The sequence below is a fragment of the Trachinotus anak genome, unplaced genomic scaffold (genome assembly GCF_046630095.1).
Source record: "Trachinotus anak isolate AG129_WGS33_773 ecotype Australia unplaced genomic scaffold, CSIRO_AGI_Tana_v1 ptg000015l, whole genome shotgun sequence".
Classification (NCBI taxonomy): domain Eukaryota; kingdom Metazoa; phylum Chordata; class Actinopteri; order Carangiformes; family Carangidae; genus Trachinotus; species Trachinotus anak.
The window spans coordinates 14650660-14674517 of NW_027273866.1; the positions used below are offsets into that span (position 1 = coordinate 14650660).

Here is a 23858-nt window from a genome sequence, read left to right on the forward strand (position 1 = left end):
TTAAGTGAAATATATGAATTCCTTGCCCCTAAATGAAAAAAATGGGGAAAACCAAGTGAATTCAACATGAATTTTAATGGGTGCCTGGATGTCAAACACACAGTATTTGCATAATTTAGTAGTGCCTTTGATCTACTCTGGTATACTGCACATATTCACAGTCCCAATCAGCAGAGCGACATGACATGTATTTACAGACAACAAGAGCCACATACAGTCAGAGACAATTACATGATAGATGCGCTGCAGACCGACAAATGAGAACAAATACACCCAGCACAAACATATTCATACAATTCATCTGCTCTATGGCCGTTACTGGAGGAGTTCCATGATTGTGGCTAGTGCAAAAAAAAAAAAAAAACATTTAAAGTTGTTGACAGCGACACATCTCTTACTCTCCTTTAAATGGAACTGGCTCAAGCTGCTTTTCAGTTTCAAGCTGTTGGTCCTGCACACAAGAGAACAACTCCTTCCCTTTCTTACAACATACTCAAATTTTCATATTTATCCCACAAGAAAAGTCCCTTAGCGGAAGGTGCGGTGTGATTACAAGCATTGACTTCGATGCAAAATTAGGAGAACGTTTTAAAATGGCTGACACAAACATGACAGCGTCTCTCAGAGTCTTCAGCTGTGACTGTACATTAGGAAGTGGGCTGCCCACAACATTATATACATATTTAATGGTTCACCCTGACTGAACATGTGATGCTTTATAATAAACTCTTCAAAGTGAAACTACTTGGTGAATCTCTGAACAAGAATATACATTTGCTTTGATGGACACGTCTGGTGATATGTTTTTCTTTCTGTCAACAAATCCCAACAATAAATCAATTTTACAAACAAGTATTTCCTGATTCATCTTATTTCTCTGTCCCATAGCGCTCCATTGTTAACTATTAAAAATGAGCCACACTGTGTTAACATAAACATGGGCACTACAGTTTATTTTGACTCAATCACATATACACTTCCCTGCTGCCAGAAAAACTCACTAGTGCACTGAATGTGTATTAATCCACAGATAAAAATAGTCCCAAATAAATGCGCAATTTCCTCTTGTTTTAGTAGCATTTGCTAAAACCTCCAGTGCCCAGCTGTTTTAAGGGATTACTGAGCCGTTTTTGAAAATGAAACAATTCATCTGTAAACTGTCTCTAAAGAAATGGGCTTGTGGCTGAAGTATTATGAGATAAACTAACTTTGGTTTGGAGCTTCTTATGGGATTTGTTGACAGTAAGACCAAAAAAAAAACGCCAGCTGTATCCATCAATTTGGTATCAATGGATGGAGTGGGTTGATTTTCATTTTGTGCAAAGATAAGGAGCAACAAGAACCATATACTTGGAGTATACAGCAAAAGGCACTCAAAAAGTCCATTATGGGACACAGTTTATCAGATTAACTGCAGACTTTTTCAAGCCCCAGCTCAATCTAAGCAGCACAGCAGGATGCTGCTCCTCCCATGATTCTGTGCAACAGAGCAAAAATGAAAATCAAACCCAGAACGGCGACAAACTGAAAATACAGGAATGGGTTCCTCTCACGCTGCCCCTCAGACAGATCTGCCATTCAGCTCTGGGGGTGCAGGCGTACGAGTGACTGAACACAACACTGTCTTTCAGTTTGTGAATGGACCCTGAAGTTTGAGTCAGTCTGACTTGACCCAAGGTTTTAATAGTTTTCTGCATTCAACTGTTTGTTCGAGCTCAGCCCAGCTCAGCCCAGCAGCAGGAATGTCATGTGTACATCCTCCTCCATCTCCTTCCCATCACACGTTATCTATTAGAAGTAATCTCTGTGGTAAGAGAGCATCCTTTTGCATAGGAAGGGTGTCAAGAAGCTACCATTAATCACATAATAAACATGAAGATGGAGAAACTCATCGTGACACCAACACCTACAAATCAAATAAAATAAGCTCTACTGTTTAGAGTTTGTTCCCTCATTCGCTTCTTTGGCCTTTAGCAAAGTTGTTGATCTTAAAAATAATATACAGACGTCGGCGGCTTAGTTAAAAGTGTTTCCTAGTGTGCCGCATGTAAATGAATGCAAAGAGGGCGGCAACTCCCACAAAAGCCAGAATTCCCAGAGAAAACCCAGAAGACTCTGAATTTGAGGGTGAGGGTCCGTTCATGTGAAGAGGCAACTGCAAGACACAGATATGAAAACACGAATAAACATTACAGCTGCACTCGAGGTGATATTTACACAGAAATGCAATAGTTGTTATCCATTACAACCTGGATTACACTGTTGAGCAAACTTCCAGTTAATGATTATTTTCATTATCAATTAATCTTCTGAATATTTGTTTGTTTAATCAATTTATTGTTTCGTCTGTAAACTTTCAGTAAATGGTGAAAAATGTTAGAAGTTCTCACAGAAAAAGGTATTTTCACATTTTCAAATGTGTTATTTTATTTCACAAACTGTTAAAAACTCAAAGTTTACGATCATGTGACAATGAGAGACATCAGATCATCCCATCTGAGAAGCTGGAAACAGCAAATATTTGATGTTTTTGCTTATAAAATGAGGTCCACTTCCTGGCTTTGTCAGAGCTATGGTTCATTAGCAACTGTGGACCATGACGACCATAGAAGGATTATCAACTCAAACCAGATACTACTGTCTGCCTAAAATAAGGTCAGAAAATTGTTTACTGTAAAAACATATGTCGTGCTCTGGGACAGCTCAAATAAAAAGTATGTCCAGTATTTACTGGCTAAAGCAAAGCCAAAAAACATGGGCAAGGCTTTCAGAGTGAAATTCAAGTCTCCTAAACACCAGTGGGTGAGATTTCTGTCCATAAATGGCCCGACTCTCCAAACCTGCTGCCAAAACAGTTTCGTCCATTCCACTAATTCCACCAAACCAAAAGTCGAGAAGGAGAAAAGAAGCCAAGACACATTTGACTGTGACTGGAGGCCTGGGTTCAACTTGCTGCCAAGACGCTACTGTACCCAAATAAAGCAGCAAGTAGCATTGACGCAAACTGAAACAACAGTAGGCTTATCTAACCGCTAAAAACATGAGTTTTATAATTAACAGAAAGAAAACACTCCATGTGCAAAGCTTAGTTTTCAAGTTTTACACACTGGTTTCCTGCAGAGGTGTAGTAAACCTCCATCTCTTTGTCCTCATCATGCTGCTGTGGAGCACTATTGCCCAGAGAAATTACAGTAACACAGAAAGTGGAACTAAATGTTGCCCTGACTTCACCTGTAATCCTTCGCAGGGGGACATAGTTCACTGATAAAGTGACATCTGAAACAGAAACCACTGCCCCGAAAATGATTAAAAGAAAATAGGCTAAAACTTCAGCCTTTGAGGAATAACACCAGTTGTGCTGTGCCATACAGGAAAAAGCTACTTTGATTCAGATGGATGTTGTTAAGGCCACCATTTTGCTTTAGCTTTACTAGCTGTTGCTTGTTGACTGTCAGGAGCAATGAGCACCATAACACACAGTCTGCACTGTGAGATGTGTTTGGAAACAACTGAATAGGAGGAAGAATTCATTTACAGCATCGTGCCTCTTACCTTTTTCATAATGCGGAGCTCCACGTCCTCCCCTGCTGTCCTGAACAGCTCCACTGCAGCTTTGTGTGTCCGATTCTCCAGCTTGACTCCATTGATCTAAGGTATACAACCCACATGAGACATAAAACTAATTAAATATTTAGTTTGTAATTTCTGCTGCAGAGTTTTCAAAATCCCATTGATGTCCCCCAAATGGTTTCAATTTAATGTACTCACTAAAATCTATCTAAACAGTGTCCTCTGACTATTCACCTACCTGGAGCTGGATTTGACAAAATCATCGATACCCTCATCTTAGCCTCAATTATTACTGTATGCTTAAAGCAGTAATCCTAACCAGTAGAAGCAAAGTGATTTGCTGACTTTTTGCCCACGGGCTACAGACAGGCTGCCTTCAGGAGGCTGCTGCAGTCAGAGTTAAAGCAGTAAATGGTGCACTTTAAAATGATCCATCATACAGTATCAAGTCTCTATCAGGGGAATGTAATGGGATTTTAAGGTGGGTTAGTGCTTTAACGGAGAAAACACGGCATTTAATTTTTTTTAATACACAACAATTATTATAGAAATCACTATGACTTAAGTTCATCATAATTTATTATTTACCAAATTGATATAATTGCACATAAATGTAGGTATGCTGGATCATATTTTATTCGTTTTTTTATTGAGGAATGTACAAAACTACACCCATGTTTCAATCAGTGGATAAATAATGTAGTAACAAGTGTAATCTTGTGAAGCCAGAACTGTTTAAATGTTGTGGAGGTGACATATAAGATATTCTCCTCTACATCCCACACCTCCTGGATAATAATCAACATTTATTACCGCCAAGATCTTGTCCCCTTCTTGGAGTCTCCCATCCAAGGCTGCAGCTCCATCATCTTTTATTTTGGACACATAAATGCCACTGTCATTCACAACAAACTGCTGGTCCACACCCCCAACTATATTGAAGCCCAAGCCTGGAAAAAAAAGACAGATAAAAACAATTACTGGCATGAAACATACGTTTTTGAGTAAAAACTCAATAGGCACAAATCTAATGTTTACCAGGGCAGAGGCTGCTGATCCGATCATACCATTTATCTCACTTGATCAAAGTTCAAGAGAAATCCCTCCAACACTGAGCTGCCACTCAAAGAAAGGTCAGTTCATTGAATGTTACATAACAGATCCCAGGTGTAAACCACACATTACTCTCTTTAAGCCCTAATAAACCCTCTGAACTGCCCCTGGCCTCAGCAGAGAAACTGTCAGTCTGACAGGCCGTTACTTCCAAACACACCATCAAAGCGCATAAATCAAAGTTATTACAGCTACACGCGGCTGTTGGAGCTCGACCGGCTCCCGCTGAACTCTTTCCTTGTTCGCAGTACACAACACATGCTGGGAGGAGGCTTTTTCTTCAGGTTTCACACGCGAATTAGCCGTTAGCTCGTCGGGTGCTCACTTAGCTTCAGCGCTGCTACGTAGCTAGCTTCGCGCTAACCGCCCGCCGAGCGAGCCGCTTACCTGCCGGCCCCCGCCGCAGCTGGACGTCCACGACGCTGGACGAGGGGCGCAGAGAGCCGTTCATGTCGCCGGGGGCCACGGAGCGATTGAAGTAAGTCTTTAGAGAGAGAAAAGGCAGAGGAGGAGGAGGGGGGGGGACTATTTATCTGAAGGTGAACTCATTGAGGAGTTTCGGTTTGCCTCCTTCGGTCCAGTCGGGGGGGGGGGGGGTGCTGCCCCCTGATGGGCTGAGGCGGAAATGCAGGCTGACCTTTGAACTACGGATCAGGGAGCACAGATTCAAAATACCACAAGTCATACGCCCCCACACTTAATTACAAATAAAGTGAACTAATTCACAGATATTACTCTGCCAAACTTTATCTGTTGAAATTTAGGAAAGATTTATGTGTGAACTGTTCTGTGTGACTGAAACTGTGTCACCTGTCAGTCTGCAGCCACCTTCTGCAGAGAGGTGATGAGCCACATCACAGTGGAGACTGATTTTTCTTTAGACTGGAACAGGATGCTCTTTGGTGTCCATGATGTCAAAAGTAAGAAACAGAAAGAACTGCATGTCATAAACTTGATAATAACATTAGGGAAATATCACATACACAAAGCTAAATGTAGTCACTCTAAGCCCTGCTTTGTGGCTTTCCAAAGGGAAACGGAACAATACATGCAGAGTATCTGTGACTCGGATAACAAGAAAGCTGTAAAGACATATAATTTGTGCTCTTTGTTCTCTGTATTCATTTATTAGCCAACCCCCCTGGATGTTGTTCAAATGTTTGTATGAAGATGCATTAATAATATCTGTCTTTGTATTGAATATTTTCTGTCAATAAAGCTTTATTGAAAAAAACAAAAACAAATCATACGCCCCCACACAATGTAATATTACTACATACTGTAGTAATGTTACTATTACTACTGTAAGGAGTACTTCCTAGGCTGCGCACACATGCACACTTAAAATGACAGCTTATCTTTTTAATGTTGAAGAGGCAGGGCTGCTGTTGGCAGGTCAGTAATTATTATCATAATTAGAATTATTATTGTAATTTTAAATGATCAGTGATGGAGGAAGGATTCAGCAATATCAAAATATAAAAATACTGTATTTCAGGTTTACACTCACTGAAACTTTATCAGGCCTCCCGTTGCTCCAACCTCTGTTCTTTATGCCAGTGATTCCTCAAGGTGTTGGAAACTTTCTGATCCATGTTGGAGTGATTGCATCAGATCATTTCTGCAGATCTGTCAGCTGCACGTTCGTCTCTTGTTCTACCACATCCCAGAGGTTTTTATTGGATTCAGATCTGGTGACCGGGGAGGCCGCAATCAAGCTGGAAATAGCCATGAGGAGATGGTAACTCGTGGCCATTAAGGGATGCACATGGTCAGAAGCAATACTCTAATAGGCTGCGGCTTTCAAGCCATGATTGATTGGTATTAAGGGGCCCAGAGTGTACCAAGAAAACATCAGTGTTTTCTTCCAGTTGCCCTCAATTCAAGCTTTCATAGATAACATGACCTGGATCTCTGAGAATATTCAGCCTTCCTTGTTTTGTATGTTAACTGTTGATCTGTAAAATAAACAGCAACTATAGCTGTCACTGTAGCAAGTGTAACAGGAAGTGCGATCAATGATTTACACTCTGTTAGTGTAATATGTCCGATACACAGAGGCACGCTCTGGAAACCTTCTGTTGAATGCTAACAGAGGATTAGCTTTCTCCATTTTTGGGGAAAAATAAAAAGGTGTTGATGGAAACAAATGTTTATTACATGTGCAGGCAGGTAGGTACTATTCTGAATAAAACAGCAATTAGTCAGCATTTGTTTGTTGCCCTTTTATTATAAGCAAACAATCTCAAAATACTGTACCACTGTTATCTTTGGCAACAAATCAGAGACCCCATTCCTCCCCTTTTCTAAATTTTTCTTAAATTTGGACGTTACATTTTTGCAGAAGTTGATCTGACTTCAACATGAAATCATAAATCGTAAAACGTCCCGGGACCCTCCAGCGCAAGGGCTCCAGAGGATTAAACCAAGGAGGAGATCAGAGTCTGTATTTAAATACATTTTAAGAAACTTCATCATGAGCCTACTGTGTGTTGGCCAGCACTGATATACGACTTTGAAAAGGAGACCACGTTGATTTTCAGCATCGTCACACTCTCATGCGTTACAAAGGCTTAATCAAGGTTTCGCTATAAAAGGACAGAATGATAAGCATACACGTACTGTAAACAAAATACAGCATACTAGTGGAAAATATGTGAAATGTTTAGGACACATCACACTCTTCCACTTGGCCTACAATCTTTTCATTAGGAATAAATTAGTATTTCCTTAAAATATCTATTATTTTAAATGCACTTCAACTCATTGAATACTACGCTGTTATGTCGTAAAATATATCTGATTGTGAGTGGCTATAAAATGAGAAGTCATCCAGTAAAAAAAGAAAAAAAGAAAAGAATAGGATAATAGTGTGCAGACCTGGGTTAATCTACCAGGAGAGCAAAGACTGCACTGTGCTGACTCTTGTGCCTTGCAAATTCCATCGAATGCATCAAGGTATTTGAGTGGATTTCAAATACAGAGATACAGTGGTAACGTTTGAACTATGTCTCCTGCACAGCGTGTGGTTGAGCAGCTCTGAGATTCAGATCATGCTCGGGGCCGCGCTGTAGAGGCTGACGTCCCCGTTGACTCGCAGCAGGGTCACTTCCTCCAGCCCGCCGACTCTGTGCTCGTACTCCAGCAGGTGAGTGCCGTCCACCGCCACTTTAAACATGTCCTCCTCCACAAGGATCTTCAGCTGCAGGGAGAGCGAGAGAGAACCAGTCAGCACAAGGCAGGCAACTGTGGGGAATTCAACTTGAGCTGAAACGATTGCTCCAGCAAGAGAAAATTAATTGATTAATTAACACTTAAGTCATTTTTTAAGCAAAATGCCAAAAAAAATCAAGGGTTCCATCTCCTCCATTGTAAATATTTGCTGGTTTTCTTTGTCTTCTGTGACAGTAAACTAAAAGCCTTTGGGGTTGGGAGTGTTTGAACAAAACAGGTAATATGAAGACAGCTTGGGCTCTGGGAAAATATGATCATATTTATATTTTATTATTTATTTCATAGACCAAACTAATGATGAAAATAACGATTCGTTGCAGCCCCAAATGTGACTTAATGACATTAAGCTAATACAAGCAAAGCAAGCAAAATGTCAAGTAAAAATGTCTTAAAAGCTTTAAAGCTGCGTTAGCAACGTTTGAAGGGGACCTGAAAGATTAAACACCTCTTTCCCCACTGATATGAAAGAGTTAAATCATACGTCTGCCCATGACTGTGACACATGGTAGTTTACTTTTACTTGGTGTACTTTTACTTTGATTCTCTTTCATTTAAGGCGTGATTTACAGTATCGTTTGGATTGTTGGTCTGTATCCATTTGGCTCATGCTGTTACCTGTGAACGTTCACAATGGAAATTTATCTTTTTGTGTTTTAATCCTCAGTGACTGTAACTACTTTTAATCTGTATGTTCAAGGTTTACTAGTAAACCTGTTGTACTGTAAATAATGCAACAAGTCTAAGCCTACTTGTCCTAACAGGAATATATTTTAACATGCAGATCATGATCTGTTTAAATAGCTTTTTCTAGGTGAATATCCACTGCAACAATAACATTTGACCAGTGACCATTTTCAGTGGCATTAAACTGCAACATAACTGGTTGAATTCTGGTCTGATGTCGATGACGTTGCACTGGTGTGTACTTAAACAGCTGTAGATTTAGGTGTTGTGCATACAGTGAGGTCGCACTATGTACCTGTGACTAACAAGTCTAGTATGTGAGTTTCGCCCATTTTCAATATCTTGTGTGACACACAGGACATGCAGGGTGAAGAATATCTCCACTCCCCTTCCTTCCATGGCCAACTGAGCAATTAGCAGCCACTATCGAGCTGGGTGACAGCTTGGGACAAAGGTCCCCCTGCTGCAGCATTTGCCTGAATTGGTCATTTGTGTGATGTTCAAGGGACCACACCTGCATAGGCGTTTTCACGTAATCTGCTCTTTAGACCTCTGCCTAGGTTAAAGTTGGGCTGAGCTGTGGTGGGAGTAATGTGAGGTCAACAAAGTTAATGTCCTAATAAGGAGTGGGTGAAGGTGGAGGAGGTGTAAGTAGTCCCATCTTTCTAGTTCCATTTGGGGACTATTGTTGTATATCACCCCCATAATCATTTATAAAACAGCAAAAATGCTACAAAAAAGTCAAATCTTCTCTATACACACCCACAATAGTTCATAGAAGACAATGAGAGGCTCAATTATCTATGATATATTCAGGTTTTTGAGTTTTCTAATCTTTGCAGCAGCTCCGCGACTGTAACACTTTACCTCAAAACGTCGTCCCTGGACAAACGGGAAGCCTCCTTCCCTCTCCTCTGGCCCCCAGCATCCACCCAGGTTGGAGTTTCTAACAATGGTTTGCTCATTAAATCGAGGATTGAAATGAAAGACGACATCTTGACCTTTGATGAAGTCAACATTGAACCTGCCAAGAGAAAAAAAACCCCAAAAAAAAAAAAACAGATGAGTAGGACTATGTGCTGCTGCGGACATCTAATCATTCTTCCAATATACAATTAATAACAGATAAAAGTGGCTTGAACAAAAAAAGTTAATAAATTAGAATGATGATTAATTGTGGAAAGAGTATTTTCATTTTCATTTTGCAGAACAAAAGCCTCCTTTTATGGTCAACAGCTCCATGTTAAAGAGGAAGGAAGTGGTGCAGAGTGGAGGTGGGCCAACGCTAATCATGTGAATCACGTGTGGATGATGACAACAATGTCATGATCTGGAGGATTAGGATGGATGCAGGGTTGTTATCAGGCATTCAGTTGTGTTTCTTCCCCAAACATGGAGCATCACTGACAGCAGAATTTGTGGCAGACTCTTGTTCGTACCTGTCCGCACCAGGTATGGGCTCCCCAACTACTGTGATCAAAAGTCGTGGCATAATTCCAGCATGAAGAGGGAGATCGTACGGCACCATCTGCAAGACATGTTTACATTTTAGATCATCACAGTACATTTATTTGTTATGTTTTATTTTGAAATGAAGATATTTCTTCTTATGCGTTCTTTCATGTCTTAATGTTTTAATTAAGCAAGTTACAGAAATTGCAAACACTGTTTACCCTGCTGATTACATCCCCACGGACAACTGCAGAAAGGCTCACACTTTATCAATAACAGTCTGAACACGGTCATACACAGTTCAGTGCTGAATGTCATTAGGATAAACAGGCAATTTTTAGTTAAACATTTTCAAGGCTTTGACCCTGCCCACATTTCTACAGCAACTCCCCAATGAGTCATCACCTTTTTCCACTCTTATGCAATTCATAATGATAAGTGGAGACAATGACAAAGTAAAATCCGTCTTCAACATTTTTACAACATCAAGGCATCAGCTGTACAAAGTGACTTCAGAGGAAAATGACAAAAAACACCTTTTAATCACAATCATGTACAAAAGTGACAAGTCATTGTGCAAAGAGTGATAAACATACAAACTGTGATTTCAACAGAACTTAGGTGTCTTAATACATTAATCATGCGTTTTGTGTAAAAGTGTAAATTTTAAATCATGTTGCACTTTATGAAAACATAACTGTATATTGTGTATTGGTATATATATGTTTATTCAGTCTTTGACACTAATCAAACCATATGGTGATTCTGGAAGTGACGTCCTTGTCCGACTGAAAAGTTGAGTTCAATGCTTTCAATAATGTGGTGGATTATATCTGGGCTGAAAGACAAAAATACATTTTTTGATAACTACTTTTGAATATTTGTAGATTCTGTATTAAGTTTTGCTTTGCACCCCAGCAGAGCCAAAGACAGAAAGAATAATCCAAATACAGCCCTCACAATAAAGTCACCATCCTGCAGTAAATACCAACAAGGCAGGAACTTTCTTTTTCCACCAGCTGCAACAGTAGGCAGACACCAAATGAGCCCAGTTGAATATTTCAGAAGAAACCTTGTGCTAGAGTAGAGCTGAATCACTCAATTTCAGTTCATTTAGCTGGTAGCTGGTTGTAACTTCCCACCTTGAATCCCACAGAGTACCACACCAAGATAGATGCTCCACTGCACACCACAGCAAAAACACATCAGCAAAGAAATGCAGCAAGCAAGCAATATAATGTTATTCATAAGCAGCGTCAGTACTCACCAGCATGCCACCTGGAGCAGCAGGCCCGCCATATGGACCCATAGGCCCAGGGCCAGGACCAAAGGGGCCGGGAGCAGGAGGGAAGCCTCCACCTGCGGGTGGTCCCCATGACCCAGTGGGTATAGGGGGAAAGCCTCCAGCAGGGAATGCAGGGAAAGAGCCAGGGCCGGCTGGAGGGGGGAATCCACCTGGAGCGCCTGGTCCGTACATGCCGTTGCCTCCTCCTGGCTGGCCACCTGGGAAAGGCGCATTTGGATAAGGCCCCGGAGGAGCTCCAGGGCCAGAAGGAAATGGTCCAGTTGGGTATGGAACGGGCCCTCCAGGTAGCTGTCCTGGAGCTCCTTCAGGTGGGTACTGCCCAGGGAACTGCCCAGGGGCTCCAGGGCTGGAGGGGAACTGCCCAGGAGCTCCTGGTGCAGGTGGATATTGTCCAGGTATCCCAGGACCAGGGGGGAACCCACCAGGTGCTGAAGGAGGTCCTGGGTATTGCCCTGGTGCTCCAGGACCAGAAGGGAACGGGAACTGCCCCGGCGCTCCAGGGCCTGATGATCCACCAGCGTAGTCACTGGGAGCAGAGGGCTGGGTGGGAGCTCCGGGGGCTGAACCAGGCCATCCCGGATTTGCAGGAGGTGCAGGATTGCTGGCAGGAGCAGACGGGTTAGTGTTGCCTATTTTCTTCGCCTGGCCCTGGGTGTCGTCTCCTAAAGCATCTGCCAGCTGAAGTGGAAGAGAAAGTAAGATTTAAATAGTAAAGTACATTTTTCCTTGTCACCAGTAAATAAAAACACATTAAATTCAGGAACTCACCGAGAAATCTGCCATGACCTACAACAAAACAAGACACAACTTTCATTAGTTTCATCAAGTGGCTGTAACTAGCAAACTGTCAAACACTGGAGGGCAGGTCTCACAGAGGAACACTAAATGTTTCCATCCCCGACTGCTGATCAACTAAATCCACTTGGGAAGAGTCAGAACAGCTGGACTGAACTGAAATTTCTTTACGACAAAACTATACAGAGGCTCCACCGACTTTAGCTGCAACATTAACGGGGATTTAGTTCTTAAAATACCAAGTTCACTGATGTTACACAGTTGGCTGCGGACCTAGCTAACAGCGGCTAACTGTTGGTTAACATTCAGGTGGTTTAGCTCGTTTGTTTATTCCAGCTTCACTGTTTTTTAAAGGAGGCTGAAGTAAGTGGAAGCTACCTCGCCAGAAGATGGACTCCTCTCGGGTGATAGTAGCGGCTAACAGCGATGGTTTATCCAGTTAGCCCAGCTAGCTCAGCTGCCTGCCGAGGGACAGGACTACAAGCTAACGTTAGCTCTGCTCACACAACTACAACTCATGAAGAAGGAAGGCTGATGACGTAGTCTGACACACACGCGCACACACACACACACACACACACTCGTACACACCCCACAAGTTATGTAAAGGTGGAAAGGAAATGAGAGCATGAAACAAATTAAAAAAGAAAAAAATAAAAGTCTGGGAGCAGTTTCCTTTTTTTTAATTATTTTATTTTATTTGTTTTTAGTTATTTCGTTACATTTTATAATATTATCATTGTCATTGTGGTGGGAAAGGGGTATGGGAGTGTTTTATTTTTGCTTCTAGATATGTAAGTGTGTATGAATATAAATATGTGGCTGTATATGAATATAAATATGTGGCTGTATATGAATATAAATATATAAGTGTGTATGAATATAGATATGTAAGTGTGTATGAATATAAATATGTGGGTGTGTATGAATATAAATATATAAGTGTGTATGAATATAAATATATAAGTGTGTATGAATATAGATATGTAAGTGTATATGAATATAAATATATAAGTGTGTATGAATATAAATATGTAAGTGTATATGATTATAAATATATAAGTGTGTATGAATATAAATATGTAAGTGTATATGATTATAAATATATAAGTGTGTATGAATATAGATATGTAAGTGTGTATAATACACTGTTTTACATTCAGGTGTGTTCATACATATCTGTGTATATGTAAATGTGCGGCATGGTACAGGTTCAGATGTATTTATATCACCAAAAAACAAAACCAAGAAGAAGAAAGTCCTGTGAGCACCACTTCCTGATAAAGCACAATTACATACACAATTTACTAATGCTTTAGAGGTCACTTATAAACCATAATAACAACTTTTGGGTTCCCCACTTAAGGAAAATTCTCCTTTAACAGACAATCTGGGCAAACTACAAAGTTTTTTTTTAAATACATAAGTTAAAGACAGGGTTTTAGCTACTGAGGATATTAAGGTCATGGCCTATGTGATATTACTGTGAGTTCAGGGGCTTTAATAACATGTGGAAGAGTTTGGGTCATGATGATGGCTGGGACATGGTGTTCAGATGATATTTGGGGGGCACATGGCTGTTGAGCCTAAGCAGATGCAAAGTAGATATAATTATATAAATATATACTCAACTTTTGGCACATTTTACAGTGCATTTATAATTTTGATAGACTAAATGCCACTAAATGACTAAAAAAAACACCAAATTCATACAAACTGTTATGAATTTTACTGAACTGAATGTTATTAATAAATAAAATGTGCAATATTATGAAAAATATAGTCAGGAAACTACAGGGTTTTTGTAAATGACTGGTCAAATTAGTATTAGTATGTTAAAAATACTGTCTACAGCCCAGGCACAGTCTGCCACCTATTTAATGCTAATCATTTTACACAGACTCGTTTTCATCATATTAAATAACTGTAAAATATTAATGTGCGCCTGTTTATGAGGCTTCCTGTTTATTTAAACTGTTTGTAATGAAGTACTAGGACTGCGTGACAGTAGTAAGACAGATTTATGACCAACTGTTGAAGAAGGGGGCGCTTGCCTTGTGTGGGATTGGCCAAACCGGTCACAAGATGATGTGAAGTAAAACACACATCGAAAGCGTCGCTTCCAGTCAGAGCAGCGGCTGCAGCTCCGGGGAACCTGAACTCTGCGACTATGGTGAGTTGTTCCGGGTTTTTACGGGAGACCTGTCGGTGGCTTCGTGTCTGCGTTTCAACCGTGTGCTCGCAACTAAAGTGAAGTTCCGGGGACCATGGAGGGAAAAGTAAGGTCGCAGATTGGCTAGCGTTAGCCTGCTAGCTTAGCATTATAGTTCCACCCTCTGTCCATTGTGTCAAGTCGGACAGAAAAGCATCGACGGTTTTCCGGCGTTGGATTTCAAAATAAATCCCATGTGCTCGAACATAAATTGATTTCGGTGAAAATAATGATTGAAATAGTTTCTGTTGTTAAAACTCTTTACACAGAATGACTATTTTTTAATTTGGTCTGTACTATAGTGGATAATATATAAGTCTAGGTTTCTCAGAGCAGTGTAACAATGTGGATGTACAGGGTTGCATGTTGATCAGAGCTTCATTTTACAATAAGAGAGCCATTATCAAATTTTGCTGAATCTTTGAAATAATGTAGAGCAAGACTGAAATTTGAGAACCTTTATTCATTGGCCCTGGAGCACCAAGCTTCACAGCTTTGGTTTACTTTGTCTATTTCATGTTGATCAGAGTTTGTATTTTATTCAATAAAACAAGATTTTTCAACCACTTTTAACATTAAATATAAAATACAAATGCAGTGAGCTACTGTAGGTGTGGAATGATGAAAAACATAAATCATTACAGCAAACCACTATTTATTTATTTTGAAATTTATTTATTTTTTCTTTTCACTACTGCCATAAATGTATGTCTTTTAAAATGAGGGGAATGAGGTTTTTTGTTTCAGTAATTTGTAAATGAAGTATTAAACTAAAACTAAACATGTGCTACCATGAGGTGGATGTATTCTGAGGACTGAGCATGTTATTTTGTGGTTTATACTTACACTGCATGTAAGCACAACAAATTATGTTTAATTTGAAGAATTTAAATTTAGTCAGTTTGACTCTTCGTATTAAGAGTTTTATACAGAAAATCAGTCAGCAACTAATAAACGATTAAAATAATTAATATCAAACATGAGCTAGTTCCAGCTTTAAGTGTGATAGTTTAGCTTATCTTTGGACTGTTGGACGGACAAAACTGAGCTGTAAAATACTGTGACTGAAGACAGATCAGAGTAAAATGAACAAGCTTTTAAGCATCTTAAAGACTAATCATCTGTACCGCTCTCTACTCTTCCAGACGTTGCTTTTATTTTGAAGAGCTAAGTGACGGGCTTCCTGTAATGTGGCTCCAGTGATGTGTTTGAACACGTCTCGGTTTTGGGAGCTGCCTTCATGCTAGCTCGCCAAAATCATGATGAATAATGTTTCCCAGGGTTTTTGACTGCGACCAACATCAGGACGGTGTTAGCTTCTCATTTTCACATAAGATGTTTTAGATTAAGCGGATAGTTTAAGTTTCCACTGAGGAATTTAAACGAGAAGTCACCTCCGGCTTTTATTGTCATGCCTCTTCCTCATCTTTTTCCTATGCATCCTGTTTTTTTTTTTTGTTTTTTTTGTTTGTTTTTTTAAGAGTCCCAGCCACAGACACTCTAGTCTCTTTTTAATCTGCAAAGATTTCTCCCTGAGCTCAGTGAAATCCTGACTCCCACCAGCCATCTGTTCAGGAAGGTGTAATTATAGAATTCAGAGACTCTTAAAGAGTTTATGTCTTTGTGCTGGAGTTATGTAATGTTGTGTGTGTGGACGTGACAGGTTCAGACCAATGAAATCCTACTGTTTTGTTCTTTGTCTGGCTCAGATTAGTTTTGCCTCCTGCAGAAAGATAGTTTAAAAGATATAAACACTCAATATCCAGTTATTACAACAATAGGCAGAGACACAGTGAAGTCAGAGTTTATTAAAAAACAAAACAACAACAGCAAGAAGACAGGAAAAAAGCAGGGATTGTCCTGTGTGCGAGTACAATGCATACATACCACTCCCAGTGATGTGAAATACCAAGATATTCTCATATTCTTTTAGATTAAATTCTGTATGTTTTTGGACGATCAATTCAGGAATAAAATGGGTTTAGTTCAATTATTTGTTACAGTCAAATCACATTCACAAAAGCTATAAATAAAATGTGCTATTTGTGATATATACATATATATTGAGGAAACTGTGACTCCTGCAGAAAGATAGTTTAAAGACAGTTCTTACTTTAACACTGGCTTTGTAATTCGAGCTACTATAATTAACCCATTGCCACTAACACATAGCTGTCCAGCTTGTAAAGCAATCAAGTGCATGAAAACCACCTCGAGCTACAGTCTGAGACTCTGCAGCTGTCTCCCATACATCCAAACCCTCTGCAGATATCTGTCAAATTGTGTTAAACATTACTTGTTTAGCATCTTTTTTTTTTTTTAATAATCTTTTTTTTGATTATAAGCAACAAAACTTGACAAAGGAATTATTCTGTACGGCCATTACTACTCTCATTATTGATCACTTTATTTTGGAGGATTTTGTTCAGGGGCATAAGCTTCTTGCTCCATTGTTGAGAAGTCCACATACTGTTTAGTTTCAGCTGGTTATTTACACAGTAGTAGTTATTTGTCTGTGTGTTCCGCTTCATTAAGACGAACTGTTTCCTGTCAGAAACACACATGTATTAAGGCACCGTGTTTGCTTTTGCTTCACACTCAGAAGCTGTTTTCTAAGTAAACATGTGGCCTGACAGGAGGGAGTCTGTCCATCTAACAGTGAGGACAGTAAATCAGTTCCAGCCTTCAAGACCCTTTTAATATCAAGGCAAAGCATTAACAAGTGGATCATGACCTCCAGCACATTTCTGATATCGTCTGGTTCATTTTCTTCTGGTGCTAGATGAGCTGTGTGTAAAGCTGAATGAATACATGATGAGTGTTTTTATGACTTTGACCTCATCGTTGTGTTTGCCTGTTTATTTTCCATCAGAGTGAATCACTGGTGGTGTGTGATGTGGATGAAGATCTGGTTAAAAAGCTGAGGGAGTTCCGTTTCCGGAAGGAGACCAACAATGCTGCCATCGTCAGTGAGTACCAGCGCCACATTTTGTGCCTCTCTATTTTTTTTTAATTAAATGATAAAGTCTTCAAGGTCTGTGAAGAGTCTCAGGTGCAAGTGGAATCACTGAAATACGATGCTGCCGTGAGTCTTTTTATTTTTACTGTTTCAGAATCGTTAGCATTTTGCAGAATTGGGTCACCTCCCAAAACTCGCCCTCCTTCAGTAAAGTCTGAGCCGTAAACCGGGGCTTGAGGGTTAAATGCATCATTAACGCTGACACAGCGAGCAGATTGGTCACTGCCTCCTGCTGTGTGGAACAAGAAGGAGGCGGCCACTCTGCCTCTTAAAACTCCCGCATCAAACCAATGAAGGTTTACATTCATCTAAATTCAGCGACTGCATCACACACTCAAATATTTCCAGGAACAGATTTTAGTTTCCAGTCAAGCTGCTTGGTTTATTGTGGTGTGGAATCCAGGGTCAAGCTCAGTTCTGTTCACTGACTTCCTGTCAGCTGACAATTAAAGGAGAATTTCACCAAACTCAGGGGACTTAGTGCTCGGATTAAGGGCAGGGTTTACTCGTAAAGAACCAGTACAGACAATGAGTCGGCCGATCGTGTTGGATCGCAGAGGTGCTGTCTTCAAAGGCCACGCTTAAAGGCGGGTTAAAAAGCTGGTTGTCGTAGAGAGGAAGGGCTCGAATATAATTATGCTTGTCTTTGACTTTAAAGCACAATCTTTAGTGATTAAAGGAATAGTTCAACATTTTGGGAATTAATCTTATTTCTTTCTTGCTCAGAGTTAAATGATAAAATTGATATATAAGCAAATAAGTGTATTTCAAGCTCTTACATTTTTGGTTAGGATTTTAAAAGTCTCCTTGATGTGTTCCTGGCTTTAAAGCCAACAGCTGAAAACAGGTGTTGTGTCAAGTAACCTACATAATAAAAAAGGAAATTTAACATGATATCAGGGATTGTGAGCTAGCGACAGTATATGGCTGGAGGATAGACGGATGCTGTGAGTGCACGTGTTAGACGGTGTAGTGCTGCATCAGTTTCTGCATCAAACTCAGCTTAAGCTTTGTCCTCCATCATCTCTGGGTCACAACGTCGTTGCTGCTAAACTGGATTAATACAGGAGTGTAGGAGGAGGCAAAGCAGATTTGCAATAGGAAATATGAAGAAAATTAAAACAACTTTATTTGTTTTTTTTCTCTGTATCTCATTCTCTTAAAATGATGTACTTTAAAACTCAGTAAACTACTATGATTACAGCTAAAGCTTCCATGCTGTCACTGACTTTAAATTTTTTTTTTTTTTACCCTTCAGTGAAGATTGACAAAGACAAGCAGCTTGTTATTCTTGACGAAGAGCATGAGGTAAGTGATCTATCAGGGGTAATGAATTTGGTGAATTTTGTTTTGGTCTGACCTCTGCTAAATGTTAATGTGTAATAGTTTGTTTACATAAAGTGTAACTTCAGACATTACCCAACTGTTCAGGACATGTTTGTCTTGTTTTAGGACATTTCTCCTGATGATCTGAAGGATGAACTGCCCGAGAGACAGCCACGATATCCTTTGTCTTATTTCAACAGTATTTTAATGATCCTCCACTCACTGTCTGCGATGTTATTGTAGTTTATTATGAATTGTTATAAGTGATTATTTTATTGCTCTCACCTTCCTGTAACACATCAATTATTTTTTTTAGATTGTTTTAAGGTGTTTTTTTTTTTTTTTGCTTGAAATAGATGATTTTAAATTTAATTTCGCATTATTTTCAGTCAGACTTGACTGTGCTACACTTCACTGAGTCCTGATGTGAAATATGTGAACTGTCCTTAGCACCAAGAACATTTATCGTCTACAGTTACAAGTACCAACATGATGATGGACGTGTGTCTTATCCCCTCTGCTTCATCTTCTCCAGCCCAGTGGGTAAGAACATGTCTGGAGTCATGTTTGATTACAGATGTAAAGTTACTGCTCCGTCACATTTCTGAATGTCGGGTTATTTGTGTTCGGCAGGTTGCAGGCCAGAGCAGCAGATGATGTACGCGGGAAGCAAAAACAAGCTGGTGCAAACTGTTGAACTGACCAAGGTTAATTCCACAATGATTAACTCATCTAATGCTAACACATAATAAAGTAGAGTTCTTAAAGTGACAGTACTGAATTAATTAAGATCTAATATACAGTGGCTTCAGACTGTATTCAGACCCCTTTAGTTTTGGCACACTTTATTATGTTGTAGATTTAACTGCTAAAGGATAAAATATTGTCATACAACCCATAATGATGAAGGAAAATATGCTTTTAAAAATGTTGAAAAATTATTAAATTTAAAAGACTCATTTTGATCTTACAACAAACTGAATGACAGTTTTTCATTAAGTAAAGCTCCACGCATTTTAAAAGATTTGTTTTTTCCTTTTCAGGTGTTTGAGATCAGAAACACGGAGGACCTCACAGAGGAGTGGCTTAGAGAGAAACTTGGCTTCTTCCGCTAAAGCCGTCACGTTATCCAGAGGCCTGGGAAGTGAGGAGGATCCAGGATGCACAGCTTGTGTCATCTCTGGGGGAGAACACACCATAGTTAACGTTTCCCTCCTCCTCGTACCAGTCCTGATTTAAATACTGTGTGAAAACACTCTCTGTTCTCAGTTTTAGGCCTCTGTGGTGGAGTTTGCAGTTTATTACTACTCATAGTTTGTCTGACGGTTCGGACAGTCGCAGGAGTTACATTACGTTCCTGTGACTGTCAACATCTGAGACACTTACTAAAGCTCACCCATCTGGCCGCCTAAAACTGAAAATACTGTTTGACGCAGGTCTGCTTTTGTCTCCCATACGATCTCTCCATGTGCCAGTTAAGTGTCTGTATTGAATTAACACTCCCATAGCTCTTGAAGTAACAGAAATTGATAGTACTGATCCGCCCTTCCTAAACATTTTCATTCAGGAGAATTTAAAGGCGTTTTAACAACAGTTTCTGTTTCCTTAAGTAGTTTACACCTTTTTATGTTTAATTTTTTTTTCATAATTTGAGGGAGGCTTACTTTTAGATTTTTTTTTTTTATTTCTCTGGTGTATCTAGGGTTCTGTAAACATACTTTATAGCATTCATTTCCATTTGTTGTGTAAAACAAACTTCCTGCCTGAACAAAGGTACAGTTCAGAGACCAATTCTGAGTTTAGTCAGTTTCTCCTTCAGTATTTGTTTAAGGGCATTTAAATTATGATTTAAGTAACAAACTCAATAACACTACGACCTTTTGACAAGAGGCTCTCCTCAGACTTGCAGTATATATGATGTGTTGTACCCTCTCCTGCACACAGAAGCCCTGAACTACACCCACACTACAGGTTAGGGAGGGGCCGTCACACGGTGCAGAAGTGCCCTTGTGAGTCCGTCATCAGATCACATCGGTGTGTGCATCACCTGCACCGACACCCCAGGAAACGATATTCCCACTGAAACATTCCAGACTGAACAATTTATACAACAAACCCTCGTCTCCAGTGACCATGACAGTCTTAAAAACACTGCACACAGGGCAGCGTCACCTGCCCGCTTTCTACTCTACTGGGCTACTGGGTTTCTGTGTCTTTAGGGAGATTGTTATCTAATATTGTGCATTATAGCTATTACTGTTATTAGTGTTTATGAATGTTGTGCTCAGTTCTGATGTAAAGCCACTTTGATTGCTTCGTGGTGGTCGCAGCTTCAAGAATGACGATGTGACTCCTCCAAACGCCAGTTGTGCTTAAAAATTTAGACTTGGTAGGTAAAGTACAGCATTTTCCATAAAGATCAGGGTTGGACCAATATAACTTTTTCAAGGCTGATACTGACAATTGGGAATTTAATGTGCCAGCAGGTCATATATTGTGCCTATGTCCTTAAGTATTTAAACAGTTGCACTTTTTGTTGTTTGACCTGTATTCTGTCATATTGGGTTTGTAATTAAAGACAGACGTAGGTTAAGAAGCCTAATTTTTAGCTTTGAGCACGTTTCATATTCAATGTGCTGGAGTACACAGTCAGAACAACAAAAAATGTGTCACTTTCCACACGCTTATGGACTCTATTTTATATTTTTGGCTATTTTCACACCCCCAAAAATACACTTCTTTCCCGCTTCCTGCTGAAAATCCTCCTAAAACTGCACGTGGACTAGTGCAGCACAGTAACACTCTGAACCAAATCAACTAATGCTTATCAGATTAACAGCTCTTAACAAAGTAACCAGCTTCAGATAGTTAAAAGCTAAATAAATGTACTGAACATCTGCAAAGAAAATTACACTGTAGGTGCTACTGAATGATTTTATGTGACCTCCATTATACCAGTGTTGATGACTCAAAAAGCAGATTTCTGACTCTTCATAAAAGCCTGATATCAGCTCAGTTTATTGGTCTGACCCTAATAAAGAATAATAGGCACAAATGAATTTCACACATTCCCTCATCAGTGTCGTCTCGTACAGAGAAACTCGTACCTTGGGAACAGATAAGGGACGGTTGTGGCTGATTTAAAACCTCAAGGCCAGAAATCACCACTTAATGTATGATGTCATACTGCTAAGTCTACCATACCAATGCCTTGTCTGACATTTTGTGTCATATTTATGTCTGTTTTGAAAAAACCATGAGGCCAAAATGAAAATATGACACAAATATGTTTTGTGAGAAAAATAGATGGTGATTGAAAAAGCTTTGTTGGGGATTCTTTTTTTCTACAACACTAATCTTTTTTTTTTTTTTTTTTAAAGTCCAAGAGATATTTTCTTTCTTCTGTTAAAGTATAATCCTGGTGATATTAAATAATAGAAACAACTTCTTTTTTTAAAGACCAGACTCAAAGATACAGCATGTACGCACAATCGCAGTGTGTCCTGTCAAAATCATTCAGTGATGTCAAATGTTAGACAATAATCATTTATGGTTTACATGTCAGGCAAGGTTTAGCCTCACGGAAACAACGGGAAACAACTGTAATCACTTGTTTTTCTCTCTACTGTTAACGTCAGAACTAAGGTTTAAACTATCAGCTTGATATTATGCTGCTGTAGCAGAAAAACTGAATTCCATCTGGGTAATTATTATACTCGTAATGGTTTCTGTTCTCACTTGAGCTGAAGCTGTTTGCTATCCTTTATGGGTAAAGGACATTTTATGGCCCTAAAACCTGCTAAACCCTTTTAGACTTTCAAAAATGCACAGTCAGCCTGAAATCAAGGGTGTCTGTTGACTGAAGCGTAAGGATTGTTTTGACAAAAGCAATACAGGCTAACTCTGAAACAGTCTTAGTATTTCACTTGAAATATGTGCAATGTACTGCTTTCGATGTGAATGCATAAAAACGTGTTTAGCTGTTCTCTGGTTCAAAGGAAATTCTCAAAACCTCTAAAATGTGGAGAGCTACTGTATAAGAAGTGCACACTTTAACAGATCTCTGAACAGTTTGCATAAATCTGACAGAGGTTTCCTGATGGCACATTCAAGAATTTGCTGTTCTGCTGCATGTTTTCTTTCAGAACAGAGAATTTTATCTTGAACTATTAAATTAATTTGATTTGACTCTGACAGTTGCATCTCAAACAGTTGCATCTCGGCTGCGTTCTTACTCTATCTAGAATATTTACATACCAACAACCCTCTTTTATATATTTTCATGGAACTGGGATGTGACAGACTGCACACTGGTCACACATCAGAAACTTATTTCCCCAGTAGAGGGTCTATTGGAAAAAGAGTTCCCTTTGGTTTTGAGCCATGTATCTGGTTATGTCCTGTGGATCTAATAGCTTTTCCTTTTATATGGTGAGCCTGTTATACGGTATATTTGGCCTTTTGAGTCTTTTTCTGTAACCTGCAAATGTGTTGTTCAGCTTTCGGTGTCCTCTCTGAACAAATGCCTACTATTCGCTTTCCTTTTTAATAAAAAACACCTGAAATGTGTATCATAATCAGCTGCCTCATGGCATCAGTGAAACTTGAGATATTTGTATTTTCCCATACTTTATAAAGTGTCTATTGTCCTATTGTCCAAATAAAATGACAGCTATGTTTACCTCTCTGTTTTCAGATGACTGCTGTTTTAAACTGACATATACGGTTGTATGATGAGCACATGTGTTTTTTTTATATTTGGTCCAGCATTGGCCACAAGAAAACCCCAGAAATCTTTGCAATTTGATTTTGCACTAAAATGGAGAGAGTGAGCAATAGTGCAGCAAAAGCGACACCAATTCCAGCAATAAAAATGAATAAAATAAATACTATATGGGTAAATAAGTTATTATATGTACAGTTCATGCATGAACATAAAGATACAGTTCTGTGCAAAAGTTTAAGACACTTTAGATGTTTAGATTCTTAAACTTCATCAGTACTATCAGGGAGACAGCTGATCGTTCCCAAATTCAGTCTCAAAGTCAAAGTCAGCTTTATTGTCAATCATGCTACACATACAGAACATACAGCATAATTGAAATTACGGTCTTGGACCCACGGTGCAAATAAAAATATTAAAATAC

General features: G+C 39.4%; 3 protein-coding genes across 3 annotated transcripts; 1 reads left to right on the plus strand and 2 right to left on the minus strand.

Annotated features, from left to right (window-relative positions):
• Positions 1 to 56: 56 nt before the first annotated feature.
• On the minus strand, positions 57 to 5265 carry synj2bp (synaptojanin 2 binding protein). Its single transcript, XM_071498496.1, has 4 exons — positions 5071 to 5265; positions 4384 to 4520; positions 3553 to 3648; positions 57 to 2155 (listed from the first exon to the last, which is right to left on the minus strand). Exons 1-4 carry the CDS (start codon positions 5132 to 5134, stop codon positions 2021 to 2023), a joined length of 432 nt encoding a protein of 143 aa, XP_071354597.1. The 5' UTR covers positions 5135 to 5265; the 3' UTR covers positions 57 to 2020.
• Positions 5266 to 6819: 1554 nt separating this feature from the next.
• Positions 6820 to 12683, minus strand: lgals3a (lectin, galactoside binding soluble 3a). Its single transcript, XM_071498492.1, has 6 exons — positions 12533 to 12683; positions 12128 to 12145; positions 11321 to 12037; positions 10041 to 10129; positions 9469 to 9625; positions 6820 to 7885 (listed from the first exon to the last, which is right to left on the minus strand). The coding sequence occupies exons 2-6, from the start codon at positions 12140 to 12142 to the stop codon at positions 7730 to 7732; spliced, it is 1134 nt and encodes a 377-aa protein (XP_071354593.1). The 5' UTR covers positions 12143 to 12145; positions 12533 to 12683; the 3' UTR covers positions 6820 to 7729.
• A 1496-nt stretch (positions 12684 to 14179) lies between these two features.
• Positions 14180 to 23392, plus strand: gmfb (glia maturation factor, beta). Its single transcript, XM_071497746.1, has 7 exons — positions 14180 to 14327; positions 17239 to 17335; positions 18644 to 18693; positions 18838 to 18887; positions 19172 to 19254; positions 19345 to 19418; positions 19755 to 23392. Exons 1-7 carry the CDS (start codon positions 14325 to 14327, stop codon positions 19824 to 19826), a joined length of 429 nt encoding a protein of 142 aa, XP_071353847.1. The 5' UTR covers positions 14180 to 14324; the 3' UTR covers positions 19827 to 23392.
• The last annotated feature ends 466 nt before the right edge of the window (positions 23393 to 23858 follow it).

Excerpts from the sequence above, each read along its gene's own strand:
- synj2bp (XM_071498496.1), bottom strand. The coding sequence starts at position 5,134 with ATGAACGGCTCTCTGCGCCCCTCGTCCAGCGTCGTGGACGTCCAGCTG. Across the intron at positions 4,521-5,070 it reads GCTGCGGCGGGGGCCGGCAG|GCTTGGGCTTCAATATAGTT; the intron begins GTAAGCGGCTCG and ends TTTTTTTTCCAG. Across the intron at positions 3,649-4,383 it reads AAGGGGACAAGATCTTGGCG|ATCAATGGAGTCAAGCTGGA; the intron begins GTAATAAATGTT and ends TGTATACCTTAG.
- lgals3a (XM_071498492.1), bottom strand. Across the intron at positions 10,130-11,320 it reads CTGCTCCAGGTGGCATGCTG|ATGGTGCCGTACGATCTCCC; the intron begins GTGAGTACTGAC and ends CATGTCTTGCAG. Across the intron at positions 9,626-10,040 it reads CCCATACCTGGTGCGGACAG|GTTCAATGTTGACTTCATCA; the intron begins GTACGAACAAGA and ends TTCTCTTGGCAG.
- gmfb (XM_071497746.1), top strand. Across the intron at positions 18,694-18,837 it reads TTCTTGACGAAGAGCATGAG|GACATTTCTCCTGATGATCT; the intron begins GTAAGTGATCTA and ends GTCTTGTTTTAG. Across the intron at positions 19,255-19,344 it reads CATCTTCTCCAGCCCAGTGG|GTTGCAGGCCAGAGCAGCAG; the intron begins GTAAGAACATGT and ends TGTGTTCGGCAG.